The following is a 23,240-nucleotide window of genomic DNA, read 5'->3' as shown; positions in this document are numbered from 1 at the left end:
AAATGTAATTACCCTTTAGGTAATTCGACTCCTTACAGTCAGTTTGACTACAAGTCATCTGTGACATCTCATGTTTCTCCTCAGACCTCAATCAAACAATATTTTCAGCTACTTCCTACAAACAAGCACATATAACTATATTAAGATATCAAATCAAAATATTCATGCTATCTAGTCTCAAATTCATGGAGGGGTTTTTTTATATTTTTTTTTTTAAATGAAAAATATTTCTCCGCATACCACCTTTTCGTATGCTACTGAACTTCTAATTCCATTTACTAAAATACTGTTCTCTGCTGTAACAGAATTCATGAAAGTAGGGTCTTTGATTCTTGTTATTATTGACTGAAGTTAAAACTGGAAAAGGGATCTGGAAGAGAAAACAAGTTTCCATAAGAGCTCACAGTAAAAACATTTTTGTTCAAAATGTTTATTATCCAAACCAGGGTGCACAAACACTAAACCAATTTTCCAAATCAATTTGGCAATCATTCAAGCTTCCTCTAATCCTGTCACTCATATCTTGCAAATAGCCAGTCATTAATTGAATCTGCATTCTACACTTTTTTTTTTAATCTTTTACATATCTGATGCTTCCACATCAACTTCCTGCTTTAACAGCTACAGTTATAGCTACATTTTAAAATTAAAGAGATAAAGTTTTAGTCAAAGGTTACAAACATTATTCCTTGTATTCGTGATGTACTACACACAAGAAAATTCAAAAAACTGATCTGAAATCAACTTACTTTCTTCCCTTCTCCAGCTCTTGTTACACCAGTAAACTGTGTTGCTAACATAACACAAGGTTAGCTATACAGCTGGAACCAAAGCCAGTCAGTGCCTCCCATAGTGCCTAGTGTTGAGGGACCTCCTGATTCAAAGGATGAAATAAAAAATTCTTGGTTAAAAACTGAGAATAAGGTGCAAGTTTAGTCCTTTTCGTTCTGGAAACAGCCGAATTTCTTAAATAATAAGTATAATTTAAAGAATATTTATGAAAGACTTAAATTCTAATTAGGAGGACCATTATAATACACACAGATAGGTCTGCATTTGAAAAAAAACACAGATTCAGGTATGGTTTAGAGATGACCATCATGCTGATCAATATGCAATTGGGAGCACTGGTGTATCGCAAGCCTGTAATTATGGCATTAAGCCAATTCAAAATTCAACTCTAGTTGGGCACCTGAAACTAGTTTAATCTCAACTCTAACATGGTCTCTATGTATCATATTTCTTTTGTCATCGTTTCACAGGCAACTTTCATTTGAGTAAAAAGAAAATGAGTAAAAGGTTTAAAAAAAATCAAGGCAGGGGGACAGGATGAACCCACATGTTTATGTCATATGCAAATGCTAAAACAAATAATATACTTTAACAGATCAGAATTTCCATCATGGCAAACAAAACTATAAACAGGAACAGAATGATCTAGAAGAAGCAACAAACATGTATTCACAAGGTTAGAGAAGGCACTACTTGGTTTCTAGACAGACTTGACTAAGGTCATTGGAATGTGTCGCGTGGTACAAGCAGCTGAAATTTTAAAATTTTTTGGTGAGAAGTACAGAGTCTCCAAAATATTCAGTGCAGAAAATTAATATTTTGGTTTAACTTTCCCAAATCACTGTGTTAATTACATATTTTAATTATTCTCCCATTATACTACTTTTCATCAATATTATTGAACATTAGTTTGTGATGCTACAACACCACAGGGAATGTGGTTCCATTTGTATTTCAAATGGGTTAAGGTTTCTGAATAGAATAATAACTTCCACATTGATCCTTTCTGCAACAAGCAAAGAGTTTGTGGAAGAACTAGCACAGTGTAGGAACTATTCCCACAGAAGAAGAGCTCCAAGAAGCATCATGTGGCTATAAACCACATCTTAATAAAAATGAACTGAAATAAAGTATATTTTGATTTTCCCTTACAGGAAAGACTTTGGTGATTTGTTCAAAAAACTTTTTGCATTACAAAAATTGTATGTGAAATTCCATTTTTACTTTTGAAAGATGCAAATCAATATAGCCATAGGACAGAAGTTTCTATTAACTGTCCCATTACTTTTATGCCATTATTGCAGTATAGCTTTTTTTGAGAATGAAGGGTAGATTCAACTGCATCAGTCACCAACTCTACAGTTTCACTTAAATGCCACAAATGGCAACACCGCCTTCAGCATAACAATAAGCCTCCTACATTTAATTTCCATTTGAGAAATGCATCTATAACATCTCAATAAACAACATCACAAAGTAGCCACGAATGCCTTTTTCTTCTATGGTGCATTTAAAGACGACAGTAAACATGTACAAACAGTTAAGTAAGATGCATCACAAGACCAGATACAGATAAAAGCAAACAGCTTAAGCATAGATTCTTGCCAGACCCAGAAGGCTACTCTCCACTAATTCAAAAGAGGACCAAGTACAAAAATACACCTGCAAACACGATTCACAAGCAGTTTGTCCTACACTTTGAAGAAGGATTAAACTAGCAGTATCACGAACAATCAAAAACTAATATATACAATTTACATGTAAATGTCTGCTTGAGTTTTAAATAAAACAGCTCTCTCACCTGGCACTCTGGTTAATTTTGTGTGCCTAGTGAGAGCCAAGACTGTGCAGTGGGGAGGGAACACCCAAACCCGAATGTAGATACTGCATCCACACAAGTTTCACAGATCTGTTTTCCTACAGCTCTCTCCACCCCTTCTCACTTACAGGAACTTCCATCCCAGTGGCCCCAGCTCTTCCCCAAGACTCCCGTCCACATCCCAGGACCCTCTATTTCTCTGCCACTGTAGCCCCAGCCAGCACAACCAGTGTACAGCCCTTGGCACACAACTCCTCATGCTGTCACCTGTGTATGTCTTCCCACAGACAGACTTCTTCCGCGCATTTACAGCATCTGCCTTTAACCACTAGCAAAAGACAGCAGTGCTGCAGCAGACAGAGCTCTGCACCCATTGCTTGGTCAGCAGGAACATGAGCAGTGGCTGCTCAGCTAGCAAAGCCCAACACTGCAGCTGAGCTCCAGCCCTTCCCTCCATCCATGGGGCCAAGCAGAGGCTCTGTCCTGGACCTAACACCCTGTTTCCTCCAAAGTTACTGGAATACAGTGTTACTGACAACACCAAATTTGAACCAAGTGAGGAGGACAGACTAAAAAAGTATTACAAAGGAGTGAGAGAGAGAAAAAGAAGATACAGCAGCATATCTTAAGGCAAAAGAAGCTGCAGTGACAGTTCAACTTCTGAAAAAAGTTAACAGCCATCCTACATTCATTATCTGAGTCATTAGTTTATCGTTATGACTGCACCAGAGAACAACTCAAAGCCATTGGTACTGAATATACGGACATACTGTGAATGTCCTAGCATCGATTTTTTTCCTGCATGAGGACAAATTCAAATTCACCCAATTCAAATCTTTGATCATTGTAATCTACGCATAGCTAAAATACCACAAAACCCAATGCAACTCATCTCCAGATGCCCAAAATGCAAATGAAAGAAAAAAAGTCTTCCATTCAGTTACAGCTCATTCCAAGTTAAAAACTTTATCAAACTAAGTTAAATACAGTTAGGTTTAAAGCAATGTATTACAAATACAGGGCAAAGCATTTGTCTCTTTTTCAGTGTCTCTGTGTAATATAAAATTGCACATTTATTGTATACAGCTGCCTTCTCAGTAAAGCAGCGTGGAGGAGGAGAACAAGGGAAAATGAGCCCTGACCTAAAAAGGTCATCTCTACCTATGAATGCATGCATCCCATTTACATCAGTAGAGAAAACAGTTATTCTACCACCACATGTCTACACACAGGAGTTTCAGAAAGGTCTCCCCTATTTCTGTCTAGAACCTCCCTGATCAACACATAAATTTGCGCAAAGCAAAAATTTTTAACCCTGACGCTTCCACGCAAACAAACTCTACAACACATGCACCTCTATACATCCTCCAGGATGTGACTCACAGCACATACACCAACCAACCAGGCAGTAACTGAATGGTGGACCCCTCTCAGACATCCCAAAAGCATGTCTATTGTGCAACTGCTCAGCAACTACTTAACATAAATATGCACTTACATAAAACTTCCCAAAGCTGTCACTTACTGTGCACACTTAAACAATCTGTGTACACAGTTGGGATTTCTGGTCATGCAGTAACCTGATCAGCAACAGGATGCCTGTGCAGCAGCATCCACCCATCTGGGGCTAACAAGCTCAGCATCTGAAGGATTTCTGCCCAGACAAGATTTCCATGAAGAAAAAGAAGTCGTGTCCAGGAAAACCCATGTGTATGTATCCCAAACCTTCTCCAACAAGCACCATATTATATGCTTACACACTGTTGAACATTCAGGGCTCGGATTTTGAAAGTTAAGATGCTGTATATTCTTAGATAGATTAACTCAGCTACAGACCGATGTGGCAAGGAAACAAAGCACACAGGAAAGTAGAACCATGACACAGAAAGAAAAAGCAACCATTCGGCTGTGACAACCTGAAAGCTTCTGAAAACTTTAACATGATTTATTTCTACCACAGAACTGTCAGTAACTCTGTGTGTTTCTGTACATGGAAATCAACACACTCCTGCTTTAAACTATTCCTTTCCCTCCCCTCAGAAACCAATGAAACATACACATACAAGCCAGGAACTACAGCAAGAAAAGCTAGCTTCCTGAATTAAAATGAGATTAGTAATGGTAGTTCCACAGCCAAGTGTTTAACATTTTAGTATTAGAAGAAAATTCATCCATCAAAAGATAAACTGTTCAGAAGAGTGCTACAACCTCACAATTAACAATGCTATTCCAAGAGCTGAAACTTTTAGAAATTCTTATTAGCTTGGGCACAAATTTCAAGCATTGCAAAAGTTTGATTATTATTTCCACACGTGCTAGTGGGTTAAGGTTGCTGATGCTCCTTGTCTCTTTGTGCCTTGACAACTGTGTTGAACAAGGTCTGTTTCCGAGAACATATTCTTTCTAACTTGTCCTCCTTGCAAACAGCTCAGGATCAAAACTTCACCATGCTCCCACATCACTGCAAATTAACAACAAATTTATAAGTCAAATGTGATCCCATCACATTTGTTTTATTCAAATCTCTCTCCAACAGCACCTCTACAGTTTGCCTCTAAGGGCTGTGCAACTAAGCATGAGGGCTGTTTATTTACACAGCTACTTTACCAGTAATTTGTAATGGAAAAAAGATTTAGTTCAGCCCATCTCTGAACTGTCTGAGGAAACTTACATGTTCACAGCATTGATATGTAGGACCACTATGTATCTGCAGGCTACAATAGCAACCTTTACGCTTGATAAGCATAGGAAACTTTTAAATTCTTTTGAGCATAAGATAGTAAAATTATATACTGCCATAAGCAAAATTAGGGTTTCTGTTGTTTACTGTTAGATAGATGGGTGGCACGTCTGTGGAAAGCATCCACAGGAATAGACAGAAAGCTGCGTGAAAGCCAAGGAGACAACCAGAAAAGCAGCTGGAAGCACAGCTCTAAAATACTGTAGAGTAATTGCTTTTTACGCAGAGACTAGCTGGAATAAAGCCTTGCACTGTGAGCAAGGAAACCACTTTCTATTCACTTTCTGCCATGTTCAGGAAAACAAAACATAGTGCATTATAAAAAAAACTGAATTATAGACTTACCAGTGTCTCATCCTAAAAAGAAACAACTTGCAGAATTCTAATCCTAAAGATTGTATCAATAATGGAAAAAGCTTTTTTGTTATCCAGGCAGCAAATAAAGTCGTGATTACACAGCAGGAATAAGGTTATTGAATAACATACTACCTAAACTGTGGGAGTGAGGGTAAAAAAAAAAAAAAATTTAAAAAAAAAAATCACACTTGAAAATAAAAACAAGTCACTTTTTGAGATTTTTCTAACACAATATTTTCATGGTTCCTAGCTACAGAAAGGGCTGTGGACATTAACAATAAACAGTTAAGTGACTCTGCTAAAATCCAAGCAAACATTTTATGTATTTTAAGGGATCAAATTTTATGATAATAAAGGGCAACTTTCACACATCTCGTGCAAACATCAATATTATTTAGTAATGAAATGCACTGGCATGTTGCTCTTGGCACAAGAAGAAATAAACTTGGCAAAGGTTAAGAATACCTAGGAAAACTTAGGTTAGAAGAGACTTCTAGGGCTCATCTTGTCCAAGCCCCCGCTCAAAACTGATTTCAGCAAGACAGCTAGTTTGAAGTTAGATGATTCCTGCTAGCTGTAGGTCTTCCTTATCTAAGACTTATTTTGGGAGTGTCATATTGACTTTAAAAACCAGTATAACTCACCCTTTCTGTGCTAGCCCAAATCTCTATTGGTACCAAACACAGTATTGGTGCCTTCTACTTGTCATCGCTGGTTTAACTTGTTCTTGAAAATACCTACATGGAAATTCTTCACCCCTCCCAACAATCTACTCCAGTATGTACAAAAACTTTTTCCACTACCTAAGCTTGCTCTCCTTTTCAATTTCAGTCCCATATATCCTGTTATTCACTATGGCCACAAACAATAGATTATGGGGTGTTGGTTTGGGGTTTTTTTGGCAAGAACTTTTAAAAATATTTGAAAATTATCTTCCTGTCTCTCCTCTCACACCTCTCCTTTAAGCTAAGCAATGTCAGGACACTGACCCATCCCTTACAGCGTAGATTTTTTAGGTCTTTGATCACTTGCTGTGCCTTTGACTCCATCTAATGAATCTGCTTTCTTTGCAGTGCACCATCCAGAAGTGGACACAGTGCCAAGCAGAGCAGAAAGACGACTTCCTATGTCTTGCTGTAGTAGACTTCATACTTCTTTACTTTCTTAACACCTCTTTTCTGTTCAATTTCTTTTGTTTTCTGCAATAACGTGATGACTCACGCTTAGCATGTGATTTACAGTAAACTGCCATTCCTAGCTAAAATCTTAACACTGAATTTCTTCCCCATTCTTTATGTATACATTTGATTTTCTTCTGCTTTACTGCACCCTGTGTTTTGTCTGGGGCACTTTCACCTACCTTCAACCCTCCATTCACACCCCTTCCTGACTAGGTCTCCAATTTGCATAAGTTATTTTAAACTTCAATCTCTCTGCCTACCTTCAACTGCTCTTCCCAGCATGGTGCTGTTTGAAATTTAGTAAGAAATCTCTCCTTCTCATCACCCAGATTCACTAAGTAAAATATATCAACCACCACCAAAACAAGGACAGATCATTGTGAAGCCCCTCTTGCTTACTGTTAAAAATGTGACTATGTATCTATTGTAACTACTCTAGGAAGACAGTTAGTAGCAAGAAGATAAATACATGCTGGTTTACAATCCATTGCAAAGGTTTCTTAGTAGATACATTCATAGACACATCTCTTACAGTAGAGCTGTCAGGGTATGAGCAGCTGGGTCAGCTACAACTTACTTTCCTGCATTGGCTAAATTACTCACATGATAGTGTCTGCATGGGAGCAGCAACCAACGTTTTGCAAGCAAGAGTCATGCAAGCATAGAAGACTTAGGCTGAAGTATTAAGGGAAGCCACGCTGAATGAATGTATTGCCTTTCCCCACAGTCAAGAGCAGTACAAGGTGCTGGCTGAGTCTGGTCACATTAAACTCTCTGGTAGCAACCAAGTTTTAGAATCCCATAAACTGTCAAGCTAACCTAGCTAGCAGGTTACAGAAAAAGCAAGGGGACAAGTCAGTGTCGCAAAAGCCCCATTGGTTGTGATCCTTTCCACGGCAGCTCACCAAAATCACTGGTGTCAGAGAAGTTCTGCTGCAACAGGCACAAGACAGACACAAAGATACTGCAGATCTAAACACTGCCCACCTGAACAGCTGGGATATATACCTATTCTGCTCGGTTCACCTGGGACAGCATGTTCACTACCTGTACAGGACTCTTGTAACCATTCCAAACCTACATTCCTGATTGGCTTTAATGAAATTCAACTCCTGTTTTTAATATCAATAAGCTATATGCCAATTTGGCAGTTTCGGAAACCAAGCTTGAAGTGTATTTTAAAGACCAGTGTAACATTCAGGTGCTGGCGTTAAAAAGAAAAAGGAAACTCCTACTTCCTTTAATTTCAGCTCCTAGCAGATCAGCAACAGAATTTCCAAAGGAAACCAACACTTCCCTTCTATTTAACAGAAAAGAAAAAAAGACCTCTCTTCTCCAATCAAACTGGCATAAATTGTTATATGCACTTTCTACTTTAGCATCCCATCCTGTCCATTCCCTTCCCCTGCCTCCACTCTTCCCAGTTTGTAGTCCATTTAACTTTTTTGGTTGGTCAGTCTTAATTCACATCAGTGGGAAATCAGCACATAACTATGAAAATCAGAACATGCAGCCAAAAGACTGTAATCATCATTTATTCAAATAACAGTTCCTCTTAGGATCAAAGCATAAACTAAGGTGGGTTATAGTTGCAAAATATTAACATGTGTCTCTCAGACTTCTGATCTATTTTTAAAGAGAATATTTGCATAACCACTGCCAAGGAAAAAAATAAAATATATATCCTGTCCTCCTTGCCCTGTTTCCTCCATGGTTCTGTAGGACTATTCTCCCTCCGGGAATTAATATACCTGGTTCTAACTCCAAAATTTTCAATCATTGGCTGAGGTTTTTTGTTTTAGTCTCAGTTAGGTTTTCTTATGCTTGTTGTTACGTTTAGATATTTTTCAGCACTTACGATTATTGTGGCTGAGAAACAGTGCAGTAATTCTAATTTTATGAAAACAGCCAGAGGAGAAAGAAGACAACAGTTTTATTATACGGCCCAGGCTATTTTCTCTCTAAATGAGAGAAAACAACACGCTTAAAACAAAACAGTAACCAACCACCATTACTGAAGTATGAGTGAATATTCAGCAAACTAGGAAGCTAGTTAAATATCTCAAAAGTAAAAGTCCTCTTGGAGGTCTTCCCATGTGAATTTAAATCAGTGTACCAAGATAAGCCATCCTCACACAGTGAGGAGGTCCTACAGTTAGGACATCACCCTTGGATGAACTGAAAAACAGAAGCTTTTTCAACTAATTCTTCACCATTAAAGAATATGTTTTAAATGGGAAAAAGATGACACACACTCCTTCAGATTGCTCCAAAAACTACATAGTTTAGACAATCCTGAAGGGTTAAGTTGCATCAGATTTTCACAATACAAATTCCGTACATGTCCTCACCACTTCAAGTAGCCAAATGGCTTCTAGAAGTGACACAAGACACTGCCAACTACTGTCTTTCACCAAGACAAAGCATGCATACTTTAAATGAAAAACTGTTCTGCTTTTTTTTTTTTAATCAAAGGCAGGAGGATCAGAGGAGGACTTTAACATGGGAAGCAACTGACGAGGTTGCTGAATGCTTTGCTGAGGAATTTCATCCTACCACACCTGCCCTAATTCAGTAAAGTTATTCACTTTCCTTCCAAATTTCCATGCTGGTGACAGGCATCAGGAAGTTTGTTGACCCAAGAAGAGGAGGTTCTTGAGCATTATGGAGCCTAATGCTCTTCCTGGAACATTATGTACTCAGACCACTAGTCACATTAAAGATGAAAGCGTCAAGACTACGCTCTCTACATAGCACACAACAGCTTTGATGTAATTTTTGTGACTGGTGTAATAGGTACACAGTACTGTTTTGTACTGTTAGATCTTAAGAGCAGTGTCTTCAGGATAAAAAAACCACTGCATTTCTGTAGCTCACAAATGAACTGGTGAACACCTGTGACCCTGAGCAGGTCAGTAGTACCAGAAAGCATGATTCAGTCAAAAGAGATGGTATTAAGCATAAAGTTATCACTTGCATAAGAGCTCACTCTTAGGAGGAATTAAAGGACAGCTTACACTGAACTGACTAACTGTGACGTGACTGCAGATATTTTAAAAGTGGTCCTTCTGTGCACCGAAGTAATTGGCATTTTGGTAAGATTTGATTTCCAGCATCTACTTCATTTGTGCTAACCATGGCACATTTTTAACTGCTAGAAAGCAGTCTTACAACTCTTGTTCATGAATCCTACAGGAGAGGTCTTTCCCAGGTGTATTCAGGGATTGTACTGCTTCCTTACAACTCCAGTGCTTCTGGACATTGCATGGGGTCCAGAAAGTGACAAAGATCTTGGCCTAATTTTGAAGACTCTCTCCAACGACCAAAGGTAGTTTACATAATCAGACTATTGGGTAAGCTAAAGCCATGCTGTTTCCAGTGACAGCACTTCAGACAGAGCATTTCCTTCAGCTTCTTACAACTTTTCAGCATATCCTTAAAGTTTGTAAAGCACTGTTCTGCAGAGACAGATTTTTGCACTTTAGACTAGTACCAAAGTCTGTATCGCTTTGAAGTGTCTAAATCCTATCCTGCACAGACTGGGACTAGGTACATTTACTAGAAGAAGACAGGATCTACAAAAATATCACATCATCCCAGTCTTATTGCTATTCTACAAATGATTCTGCATTTTAAGTGACAATTATCCCAGTTTTTAGTTCCTCAATTAAAATTAATCACTTGAAGACTGGATTTGGGTTGTTAGAAACAAGGCACTAGGCTTCTGCTTTTAAAAAGCAAAATTTGTTTTAGTTGTCACTGAGAAGCTAGCAATTTGGGGGTTTGCTTTTTCTTTTAAAAAGAATTGAAATAGTATTTTCCTTCCAAGTGTAGACTTACTTTGCTGTCCAAAGACTGACAAATACCTACAGGAATCTAGTGCATCCCATACAAATGTAACGGATAACAAAGATGATGACCAAAGTATGTGACACCCCATAGCCTTTCAGTGAATGTGTACAGCAAGCGCTGTATTTGCTTGTAATTGAGCCACTCAAAAATTTGTAATGAAAACCCTATCAATGAATTACTAAATAAACATAAAATGATATCAAGCTGGAAAAAAAATTCTTAATAAATATGTATCATCAGTTCCTGAACCTTTTCCATTGGTGCAGAAATGTCTCTGATTGAAAACATGGTACTAAATGAACTCAAATCTGTTTTGGTTTTAGACAACCTGTGCAAATTATAAAATGCTAAACATAAGTTAAAAAGTAAAATAAAAATTAAAAACCAATATTCTATGTACAAATTTCTCTTGAAGCAACACCTTAAGAGCAAGTTATCTAGACTATAGGTTCATAACTTTGATTTATGATTAACACATTACTGTTGTCTTGTAACACTGATTTTTATTTAACAAATTACCATCTTAATGCTCAACAGCAAGACCTGGAAGAAGATAAATGCAGAACTTTCATACCAACATTAAGAAAGTATTGATTCTAAGCATTCAGATGGAAAAAAAAAACCAGTATAAAAAATAGAGCAGTCTGACCAACAAAAACTTAAATTTTCACCAAGTGCTAGTACTTTCCAAATAGCAGATTTTTGTAATTTCTTTTAATGGAGACTTTTGTGTTATGCTTTGACAAAAAAGACCACGACTTGTAAATCATATGTCAAGTAAGAAAGGAAAAAAGCATGAGAAAGAATTTCATAGATATATATCTTTGCTGAAGTGAAAGCAAAATACTTGTGAGGTTCTTCAGCAAGAAATGAAATCAGTAACATAAAATGTAACTACAGAATGTGGCATTAGTCAAAATGAAGAAAATACTACTTACAGTGCTATTCAGATATCCTTTTCTTGTCAGTCTTTGGCACATCTATGCTTTTGTTGTCCAATTAAAAGATCTACACATTACCACAACCTTGAGAACCTAACATTTTTCCTGCTGCTTACATTCAGAAGGCTAGCCTACTGACCAACTGCTACAGCAGAGATCGCACCACAAAGCAGCTGTTTCTCCTACAAGCACCCAATGGGGGAAAAAAGAAAATAATTTCAATATGCCACAGAACTTAGCTGCTTCTTTTATACTTAAATAAGGGTTACAAGTTGGCTGTGCTACAACGGACAGTATTCCTGGAAAATCTCAGGTTCCTCTTATTGGACCTGAGGCACAACTGAAGATAACATTGTCCACAGAACAGTCAGAACAAACCATGTAGCAATCTCACTTAAGACAGAATATGTGTTTTAAAATTACTTGATCTTTGAAGGACAGTCTACTATTTTTCAAGAGATCAGATGTTTATAAAGAAAAAAAAAAAACAAACAACCTTTATTCTTCTAGAAACCATTGCTGAACAAGTTTATTTGCTTTACTGAAGGACAAAACCAAAACACCTTACTTGCAGTAAACAGTTCTGACCCTCAGAAAAACTGAATTTTCTAAGGTTCACACAGAGTGCAATAAGATCAACAAAGATAAATAAAAAGGTAAAAAGTCTATTACACACTGGTTACTTCATTATTTCATGAGATTGCTCTGTTGTTATAATAGATCCATTTCCCATTACCTGGTCAATTTGCTCATATTACTTTATTTCTTATATCATAGTCTGACAGGAAATATTTTACATTTCATTCAAAGACAGCAAGACAAGTCTTTCAACAATGTTGATTGGCAGTTTGCCACTGCCATCACTGAATCATCAGGGAAGACAGAAAGCAGCACCAAAAATAACATTCTCCAGCCGGGTCCATTGGCCATATGTTACATGGGGAAAAGAGGAAAAAAAAAGAAAAAAAAAGAAAAAAAAAAAACAGAGAACATATGTTTTTCCAACAACCATAAACCAGGAAAAAAAACCCAAAACACAACTATTCAGCCTGGACCAAGCCCTTCCTCCAACAGCAGAATTTGGGTTTTTTCAGGTTTGGGTTTTTTTTTTTTTTCTTTAGGTACATTTTTTTTTTTCTTTTTAAATCTGGATCACTCCAATTTAATTTTCCTGAATCTACTAGCAGGTGTTTATTCCTCACCAAGGCAATACCTTCTGGAGCAGAGCTAGTCAACAAGCAATTTACAGATTGCTAACATACAGCAGCAGTGCACATGTCTGTACTATTCATTCCTCTGCCATACAGCCACATGAAGGTCAATTTGGTTTTGGAGCCTTTTACTTACCTTTCCCATTTTGCCACGCAGTATACCAGGACAAACTGAGGAAAGTAGTGATGAAAACTAACACAGTGGCCACAGTTCCATTTCGGAGCCTCATCTCATTTCAGCATCACACTTGTTTATGTTCTATTAGTGATGAGGACCTATCTGTTGGGCTTGCTGCAATGAAGTCAGCTGAAGTCCATCGGCAGCAGCTGGCCAACAGTGACACGAGACGTAGCTCTCACATACCAGAGGTATCATAAATCAATCCATTCCAAACTTGTAAGCTTATGGTTCTCATAAATTAAACTTCTCTTTATTCTTCTAGTCCTGTTTAAAGGAAACAAAATTTTAACAGATTATGCTAAAAATGTTTAGAAGAGTCCCCCAGGTACCAAAGTACAGCAAGGAAATACTACTATATGCTCATTACTGTGGCTTACACGCATCCCCCTCACACTGCCTCAGTCTTGGCTCAAGGAATAGAAATTGTTAAATTAATTTGTCCTTTTTCTGTTAAGACTGCTTGTATCTGGAGGAGCTGTATTTCACATTAATTTGGTCGTTAAAGGACAAATATACATACATATCACCAACATCACAGTTTTATCATAAAATCAAGGCAAGATCACATGTCACTCTGGCAGGTGACGAACTGATACAGGAGATGTTTTCAGGAAGCCAGCAGCTCAAGGCCCCACTCCTAAGTGCTCACTTTGACAACACCCCTCTGAAATCAGTGAGGCTGAATGTAACTGCAGCAGCAAAACCACCCCCAGCAAATTGAGAAACCAGAGCTTTAAACAGCATTTACAAACCTACACCACTCATCTTTCTCTGCTCAGTGCAAGAGTATTTGATCCATCCACAACCATTTTTTCCCCTAGCTTAGCTGCAGCTAAAGCACAGACTACAGTCACACATGCAGAGACTGCCCAGTCTACACCAGCTGGCAACAACCCAAAAGCCCCACAAAATGCCATGATATGACCATATCACTCCTCTATCTCTGCCACACAGGCACAAGGACAAAGCACAGAAATTGCCTACAGTTCAGTTTTATTCCAGAGGAAGGTTCCATATCCTGGGATCAGAAAATCCTCAATCGGCCAAACGCAGCCGGCATCTAACCACACTGTCCTAACTGAGCAGGACAAAGAGAATAGGGAAATAAGTTAACCAACTTTAAAAGATGGGGGGTAGATTAGTTTTTAAAGTGCTAAATCATCCTTTACAGTAGTTCAAACATTAACATTTAACATTCTTTTAAGGCAGTGACAGTTTTTCCCCACTATAAACTACATCTGATGCAAGTATGTGACCCAGCAATAAATCACTTGCTCTGAATCTTCCTTGGAAGCAACCTCTGTCACTCTCTTGCCTGGGTGCATTTAGAACAACAGGGAAAAAATACTTTTTATTATTATGGTACCAAGAGATTCCAGTCAAATCTGAACTCCTCTTCCCAAGCTTGCATTGCAGTACACACTACCTTTAGCAAAGAGCTTGCAAAACAAGATATAACCAAAAGGCATGGTTAACAAATGAATGGAAGAGAACAATGAAGCTGCAGAACTACATGTTCTTGAGTTCAAATCTTGGTCACAACATCCAGCTTACAGAAAGTGTTTACCTCCAGACTATGATTACCTCACATATAATGCTAGTAATGTGCTTTGTTCTGATGAACTTTATGCACAGATAGGTTTGTGGCTTTAAACATTAACTCAGAAATCACATAGTGCCTATGAGGAAGGGAACAAATGCAAGTACACGGGAAGCAGACAAAGTGGATGGTAAAATTCAATAAGAAACAAAATAATGAGCGGGAATAGAGAGAACTGTGAAAGGCCTTACGATACAAGAAACCTGAATTCAACACAATGAAAGATAAAGGCAACTGACAGACCTAAAAGCTAGCATGGAGAGCACGGCATGCCAGAAAATATCACCAGCGCTTTGAATAGGATATGGACATCATAAAAGCCAGAGGGGTAGGTAATAGTAATTAGGTGAGAAGATAAAAGTCTGGGTGAACTTTAATAGCAAGGAGAGGCAAAGATCTCAAAACCCCAAGGTTTTTTAAGGTCTGTCTGCATGAATTTAGAAAGTTCAGGTGATTCCCCAGATTACCAGAATAAGTGACTAGGATACCAATAAGGTCAATGACACTAACAGTTTATCACGGCTAAAGTGGCTCTGAAGCAAGGATGCTTAAACTGTAATCTACCTTTACCATTATTTTAGCAGCAGTCAGATCTCTGTGGGGCAGCTCAGGTGTGCACAAAGGACTAGGCTGCAAGCTAGACAGATTATCCCAGTGGGGGCAACAGACAGCTGGTCCGACATGCAAACAAGAGAGGGCAACCAGGAGGTAAAAATATCATCTGATAGCGCAAGAGAAGTGAACTGCCCCTTGCTAGAAAATGTGGGCATCATTTTTACATTTGCTGCAATAAAATCAAGATGTGATCAGGGCTTCTCCCTGTACTATATGAATCCACAAAAAATACAGCCTGAAAGAATTCAGAAAACAAAAAGTTACAAAAAAGAGTAGCAACATGATTCAATTAGCTGCGAGTATGCACAAAATTGTGTCAAATTAATAATTATGATGGTTTTGAGTTGGCTGGTTCTGCTTTTACCCTTCTCTTCTGGTGTTGTAACCACTCCTCTTAGCACAGGCACCAGCAGCTCAGCTACAGCTCAGCAGTACTTAGATGATTATTCAAGCATTTCACTATATCAAACTGCATACATAAAGGCCATGCATGAACCAGAAGCATTCCAGCTTTTTAAAAATGCATGTAGTTAAACCAGCAGAAACCCACGTGTAGATGCACCTAGATTATTTAACCCCCCCGGTGGTCACTTTAGGGTTGTTCAGTAATTTACAACACAAACTAAACAAATTTAACTGAGGGGTAATCCAGTTTGAGGTGATGCTATGACAGGGTATAACTAGACAGATGAAGCCCACAAAATTTTCCAGTGTCAATATGACCTGAACCTTTCCCGCTCCAGACTGACAGGAATGACCCTGCTAGATGCTGAAGGCCATGCGTACTGATGGTACCTGACACCTCTCAGGTGCTGAGCAGCACCCTACCGAATCAGTCTTAAATAAACCAAGAAGTTTCTGTATGTATCCAGACACTCCCAAAATACGTACAAAGCGTATTTCCAACTGCAAACCATAAAAACTGATAAACTTCAATGCCCCTGCAAAGGCTCTTTACATAGTTGCTGAAGGGTTGGAAGGTGCAGAATCAAAGCACGAAGAGTGCCAGACTTCTGAGAGGATGAGCTCAGACCCCATCCTGCCGAGAGGTGCAAAACCACCTACCGCGGCAGCAGTGCTGCATTTAAAGGCTGTTCTTTAAGGCACGGGAGAACGGTCCACGATTAAAAGACGAACAAGAAGGAAAAGGTAGGAGGAGGTTTGCTAAACAGGCTCTTTTCCACCTTATTTTTATCGAAACGCTTCAGCAAACGCCGCGGCGCGCGGTTGGGCGCGCGGGGGGGTGCCCGGGCGTCCACGCCTCCTCCCCCCCCCCCCCGCGCCGTCACCCGCCGCCGTTAACGGCCGTTACCTCAGGCTCGTCGGCGCCCTGCCATTTCGCAGCCGAGTCGCCTCAGGCCCAGGGAAGGGGGATCCGCTGCCTCCGTGGAAACCGTCCCGAGTTAGCCGGGACCTTCCCCGCTGTTTCTGTCCCGGCCGCGGCTATTTAGTCGGGGAAGCGAAAAAATCAGGCGGGTAGGAGGAGATAGGCACCGGCCGCCGCCAGCTCTGCCGGGCGGCAGAGGGCGAGAGCTGACGGGAGATGGGAGGGGAGGGAGAGCGCCGGTCCGGGGAGCTGCGCTGCGCCCGGTGCATCGGAGCGAGGTTGTTGAGGGGAAGGAAGAGGGACAGGAAACTACAAACTCTGCCGAACCCCCCTCGGGCTCCCAGCCCGCAGGGAGGAGAAGGAGAAAAGGTGGGAAGAGGGGTGTCCCCCGGGCGCCCCAGCCGGAGAAGCTGGGGGGGGGGGGGGGGGGGGGGGGGGGGGGGAGCAGCGCCGCGCTGCCCCGGACCCCAGCGCCGCCCTCCACACGCCCCACGGGCACCCCCAGCGCAGGGCGAAGGGAGGGGGTGGCAGCAAGTCCTGCGAAGGAGCCGCAAACGCTCCCTACACCACCCCCACCACGCAGGTGCATGTGAGCGCAGAAGGGTGCATGCATGCGGATGGGGGAGCAGGACGGCCCCCCGCCTCCCGCCTGCCCTCCTCCCTCACGGTGACACCGCAGAGACCCGTAGACCTGGGAGGGGAAGCGCCTCCGCTGCCCACCCACTCCAAAGAGTGCGGAGAGGGGAGACGTCCGGCCCTAGCCTCCCAAAAAGCCGAGTCGGCTGTAGCTGCCGCCCCCCGGCTGCCGGCTCCAAGCCGGGTCCGAAGGCGGCAGCAGGGGCCCGGAGCGCGCGGGGGGAGCGGGACCCGCTGACCGCCGCTGCCATCCTCACCTGTGCGCTGCGGTCCGGCAGGGGGAGCCGCGGGCGGCGGGCGCGGCGGCGAGCGACTGTGTCGGCTCGCGCCGGGGCTCTCGCTCCCCTGCGCCCGCCCCCCCGCCCTTCCCTCGTCAGCGACGCAACCGGCTCGCGCAACCTCCCCCCGCCCCGAGCGCCATGCAACCGCACGGCGCTCCGCCCCGCCCACCGGCACGGAAACCCCACCCACCGGCCGGGCGCCGTCCCGGCCGGCAGCCAATGGGCGCCGAGCCGGATAGCGCTGCTCATTGGCTGGAAGGCCTGTCGCTCTCTTCGGCCGCGGCTATAAATACCCCAGTGTCTCACAGCCTCCCTCAGTAGCTGTGGTGGGAGCTGGTGTAGGAGTGTGCTCTTGGTGCTCCTTGTTCCTCAGCGTGTCCCCTTTTTAGGGCGTGCATTTAGGGTTTATTGTTCTGAAAGAGTCCCCAAAAAGGCTTAGCTGCCCCAGCGCTTGGTTACTTGTGCCCTGTGGTCAGCTGCAGGAGATCCATCCTGAAATCGGCTCCCTAATCGCTTCAGGGTCGAGCCCCAGGCCTGCTGTGCAAGGGTGCATCAGCACTGCTGAAAGAGAAGTTGAGCCGAGCAGAAGATTTCTCAAGCTGCCTGTCTGTGCCAAGCGAATCACGTGTATTGGTGGCCCGTGTGATGCACTTGTTCACCAGCAACAAGAAGTCACAGTCATGAATTTTAACACTGAGCTCATACTGTGCTAATAATTTCCTAGAGCTTGTATCAAGAACTGTTTGAATTAAAGAGCAGCTTGTTGCTCCACACCAGTTAAATGAACCCTCTGTCCTTTGTATCATTCACAAGCGTGGCTCTGGGGAGGGCATTCACGTTGCAATGGCACGTGTGCTGCCCAAGAGGCTGTTAAACAGGTACAGCTCTGGAGGTGTGAAAATGAACTCGCTTCCCTCAGGAGGGTCGTTAACTGCTGCGTCCTGCAACCAGTGAAAGAAAGTCAGTGGCAGCTTTACTCTATGGGTTCGTTATTTAGGGTTGTGATGTTTCTGTCCTGTAAGTAATCCCCTATCTTCAGTGGTTCATTTCATGTGTTCCAGGAATTTCGGGCATGTTTGGGGGTCTGAAAGCTCCCATTAAAATCAAATAGCACCCTCAGCTTAGGGTAGGAGCTTATCTACGTCACAAGAGCCATGCTCTTACCGTGTAATGCTGACTGATTAGCAGTGTTCAATCCTTTTGATTGACTCGATTGCTTCCACTTTTTTGTTTGTTTGTTTTCCACCTAATTTAGCCAAAGTCTGTAGCACACATTTTTACTCTCAGTTAAGGCTCTTATGCTAGGTGTAGTGGGATGGTTCCCCACTAGAATTTTAGAAACTGTGGAAAAATCTTACTAGCTACTCTGTCTGAAGAGTGACATTTAACAAGTCTCCATAGATCTTTTTTTTTTAACCACTGCTTAAACACATTAGAGTACTTTTACACATTTGGGTACCTGCACAGTAGCCCTCAGTGATTTAGCTGGCTTTCTCAAAGCTTGCAAAGAGGGGCCAGTGCCAACTCAGGCAGAGCATAAAAAAGCAGCTCAGGAGAAGTTTGCAAGGTCTTGACACCTCAGCTGTTCTGTGATTTTATTCATTGAGTGGTGAAAATTTATTATGTAAATGTGTGCTTTAATCCTCACTTTTATAAAGAATTGGAATGAAGTGGATTTTTTTATTGAAAAACAAATTCAGCACAATAACTTTCAAGCAAAAATTAGTGCATGCACATCCTCATGCGCACGCACACACACATATATGGCAGACTTTTCTGTAGAGATCCCAACAAGCTAAAAACATTAGAGCCACCATTGTTTGCCTCTAATAGATAAGTCTTGCTTAGGGATATGAATTTTTGCATTTCTGTGCTGGAAAAAAACAACTGGTTGAGACATTTTCACATAAAAGTCCTTTTGTCAGGAGAACTTACTTAGGCTGCTGAAGAAAAGACTCTGTTACAAGATGAGTTTAATGACAGTGATTTCACAAGGACTGTCTGAGCCTTCCTGTTTTTTGTTCTTTCGCTGATTGAACATTTGCATGAGGAAGGTTTACCGACTGGACCTTGGCAGTGTCCAATTAACTAGTAACTTCCCCATACAGTAGAGTAAGTGTAATGTGGTTGTTTCTCAGTTCCTCTGACATTTTCCCCTGAAGTTAGTTTCCTGAGAAGGAAGGCAAAGTTCAAGACAAAAAAAAAAAAATTCAACATTGCCCTCATCTGACCTACTACAGCAATAATCAAATGCCTCTTGGCATATTCCGCTGCTTGATGCGTGGAAAAAGTGCACAGTGAAGGAAAATGCTGCAGCTGCCAGAGGAGAGGAGTTGGAGCTGTGTGGCTGACACACTAAAATGTCACTTACTTCTGGTGAGGGTGGCAGCTCCCTTTTAGGCCTGAACAATATTTAATCCCAGCAAATTTCCAAATTCTTTCTTCCTGCTGAGTTATTCTCAAAATTGGAGAAGATTAAGCACTTCCAAACACTTCGCATTTAAATGCAAATGTTAAGGTGCAAATGCTGTAACAAACATAATAGGGGAGACTTGGGGGGAGAAATTGTTTAAAAAATATGGGAAATTTAAATACTTAGTGTTCCAGGTTTGGTTGCTAAAAAAAAGCCCAAGGAGCTTGCAATACTAGCAAGAAAAAAAAAAACAACAAACAAACATCAGAGAGAAATGCATAATCATATTTCAACAGAGGGAATATTTCCTGCTGGGAAATTTTTGCTAAGGTATTACCTAAATGTCAGAGTAAAGACGAAGTAGCAAATGACACTCCAGCCCTGCTGTGATTTCACGTATGCTATAGTGACTGTTTCTGGCACACCTGAGCTGCCAGCTTCCATAGGGCTGTGTGGTTGTTGTCATTCACCAGATTTGGAGCTCTTTTTATCCATGCACTTTTTCCTGACTCAGTCAGAAGCACAACAGCGTTGTTGTCCTTGCGTTTCACCATGCTCATGTTCTGGCTTTCCCAAGCACTAGGAAAGATGCAAAAAAGGTAGAGGCTCTTGGCAGTGGCAGCAAAAGTCTTAACAGTTGCTCAGCTGAAAAATGGTCATCTGAAAATGGTCTGTGTCTCCTGACTGAAAATTGAGTCCTCTCTCAGAAACAGGATTTATTCCCAGCCTGCCATTAACCTTGTTTTTTAACAGAGCAAACACCTTGGGACTCTCTATGCTTCTGCCTCCATTTCCCCTCAGTTTTGCCTTTTTCAACTGTAAGCCTTTCATGACCAATTCCTTCTTGCTATATACTATCTGAGCACCTCGCTCAGTGAAGCTGTATTTCTGCTGGGCCTTTGCTACACTCCCATATCAACAATAAAGAGGGGCACAAATATACAGAGTGTGTATCAGGGAAGGATTGGATACGGTTGCCTGCTGCCCCTGCAGTCGGTCTGTTCCCCAGGCTGTCTGCTGCATAATATCACATGCCATCCCCACAGCACACGGCTGGTGAAAGGAAAAGCAAACTCCCCTTCAACCACCTTCTTAAACCCAGTGTGTTGAGGAGTCGGGCTTTCACTCACTGTGGAGGTTCTGTCTGAGCCGCAAATGCCTCTGCCATATGCTCAGAGGTGATGAACATTTACATTTATTCATCTCCTTCTGAAGGCAGAGGCTTTTAAATAAATTCCTACTGTTACATAAACATAAATCTGGAAACTGTGAAGTTCATATTGTGCCAATGTTGCTGATGGTAGCTGAGGTCCAATGCCTGGGTAAAGAACATCCAGATACATTTACTACTGAAGAGAGAGTCAAGCAAAAGGAAATCATGTTAAGAATTAAGGATTTTGATTGCCAGTTCATTTTCCACTTGCCTGCTTCATGGTACTCTCTCTCCTAATTTTAAAAGATTGAAAATTTTTCAGGGAAATTTTGAGAACTAGACTTTGTGAATTGGAAATCTTCATCGTAAGCAAAATACGATGGAGAAGATCTCTCCTTTCACTTACCTTGGAGTAACTTGGTGGTTGATCCACCGATAGCAGGGAAGCTGCAGTGAGAGGGAAGTCTGCATCAGGCCCTCAGCAAGTATAGGCTTCTGAAAGTACCCTTTCCTAGCAAAAATAAGTACAGGTTCAGACAACATGGGAAAAGAATCCAAGTCAACTTACATAGGCAAAAAGTAAGATGTTTTAGAAGGAAGGGCCTCTCAAAATCCAGTGCATTGTCTCATTGGTAGATGAAGCTTTGAGAGAGACTGTGACTCCGGTATAATTCTTATTTTGTGCAGAATTGCTACAAACTATAAAGATTTTCTAGCTCCACCCACTACAAATGCCCAAATACCCACTTGAGTAATGCACAGTTAAGACTATAGCATATTCTCCAAAGACATGGAGATTTGTAAAACCTGAGCTAAAATCTGCAAAAACAATGCAAATCTAAATTTCTGACTGCCAAGAAACACAGACTAAAACTTTATACTCCAGACTTCCAGCACAGGTTCCACCAACAAAGAGTGGGCTGGCCAGATGTTAGTCTTTGCGTTATTTTCTTTGTCTCACCTCTCTTCTTGTCTAGCCCAGCCCAGCTCTTTGTCTTTAATCCTCCTTCCCACAGGAAGGTGAGGTTGTGCAGGACATGGTTCAATCCACTTCATTAAGACCAGATGTTAAGAGTCAAAACCAAGCACCAAACTGTTGGCTAAAACCCAACTCTGGGGCAAGTAGCTCCCTCCTACTCTTGCCCCGTCACCCAGGAGATGTCTGGTCAGTGGGCATCTCCTCCTCCTCTTTCTTCCACAGCTGACTGAAGGTCAGATCTGGACATCCTGTGAAGACTAAACTGGAATAAAGCAATTGCTGCCACATCTCTTCACTTTATGCTCTGTTTCTGATGAGGGTTAACAACCTGCAAAAAGCCATGCTATGGTGAGGGCTCTGCAGACGGAGAAGCAGGGGAAAAGCTTCCCATGCTTTCTTGCACCAGCCTGACATCTTTGTAGAAGGGGGAGCACTAGGTAAAGGATGAACTTGGTGCACATTTTCTGCTGCTAGAGACAGCACGGGGCAGGGGATGAAAATTCCCTCACCCGTCAAAAGATGAACCATGGGGTTGGTGGCTACAAGTTAATAGATGGGCCTGTTTACAAGGATGGGGCAGGCTGCCTCTCCATGAGTAACAGTAGCTGTATGACCCTCTGCATGCATTCTTGGCAAACTAATTCCCAGCCAAAACTATATGTTGATCCTGATGCTGGAGACGATGGTCGGGTGAGCATTTGCACTAACTGCAGTCATCGGCTGTGTCCTACCAAGGCTCGAGTCAGCATTGCCTCAACAGACAAAGAGGCATAGCCCTTGCTCTTGTACCTTCCTTGCCCCAGCACCTCCTGCTCTGATCCTGTGCCACTCTACTGTCTTCCCCAACAGCTTTGCCTTCACAATCCTGTACTAAAATTGTGAAGAACAACCAGGAATTGTTAAACCAGCTCACACTGGGATGAAGGGAGGAAGAAACAGATTCATGAGTGACTTGACAAAGCATGACCTTGCAACTTGTGTCCTTCTAATCATGTCCAGCCCCATCATGTCAGATACAGATAAAAAGTTCAAATCCTAGGTGCATCCCTAATCATGGTAAGGGGGTTTTGGTCTTCCCGTCAGCCTGCCCTTTCTAACCTTTACCTTTACATTCACTGTGCATGTCATTCCACACTGCAGCAAGGCCATGGACAAGCGGACA

The 23,240-nt window shown here is 41.7% G+C and overlaps 1 protein-coding gene across 3 annotated transcripts in view; it reads right to left on the bottom strand.

Annotated features, from left to right (window-relative positions):
* MGAT4A (mannosyl (alpha-1,3-)-glycoprotein beta-1,4-N-acetylglucosaminyltransferase, isozyme A) overlaps positions 1-17,599 on the bottom strand; it is a 79,622-nt gene extending 62,023 nt beyond the window's left edge. Inside the window, exons 1-2 of one of the 3 annotated variants that reach the window (XM_010575754.1) lie at positions 17,510-17,599; positions 13,030-13,338 (exon numbers count right to left, since the gene is read on the bottom strand). In XM_010575754.1, the coding sequence (XP_010574056.1) occupies positions 13,030-13,123 (94 nt within the window). In that variant the 5' untranslated portion in view covers positions 13,124-13,338; positions 17,510-17,599. Of the gene's footprint in view, positions 1-13,029; positions 13,339-16,601; positions 16,914-17,509 lie in introns of those variants that run through there. The other 2 variants (XM_010575756.1, XM_010575755.1) reach the window with 2 other exon arrangements.
* Positions 17,600-23,240: the final 5,641 nt, after the last annotated feature.

Source organism: Haliaeetus leucocephalus, unplaced genomic scaffold, assembly GCF_000737465.1.
Source record: "Haliaeetus leucocephalus isolate CR32 unplaced genomic scaffold, Haliaeetus_leucocephalus-4.0 Scaffold495, whole genome shotgun sequence".
Lineage (NCBI taxonomy): Eukaryota > Metazoa > Chordata > Aves > Accipitriformes > Accipitridae > Haliaeetus > Haliaeetus leucocephalus.
Note: the sequence above shows the minus strand (reverse complement) of the source record. Positions and strands in the feature narration are given on the sequence as shown.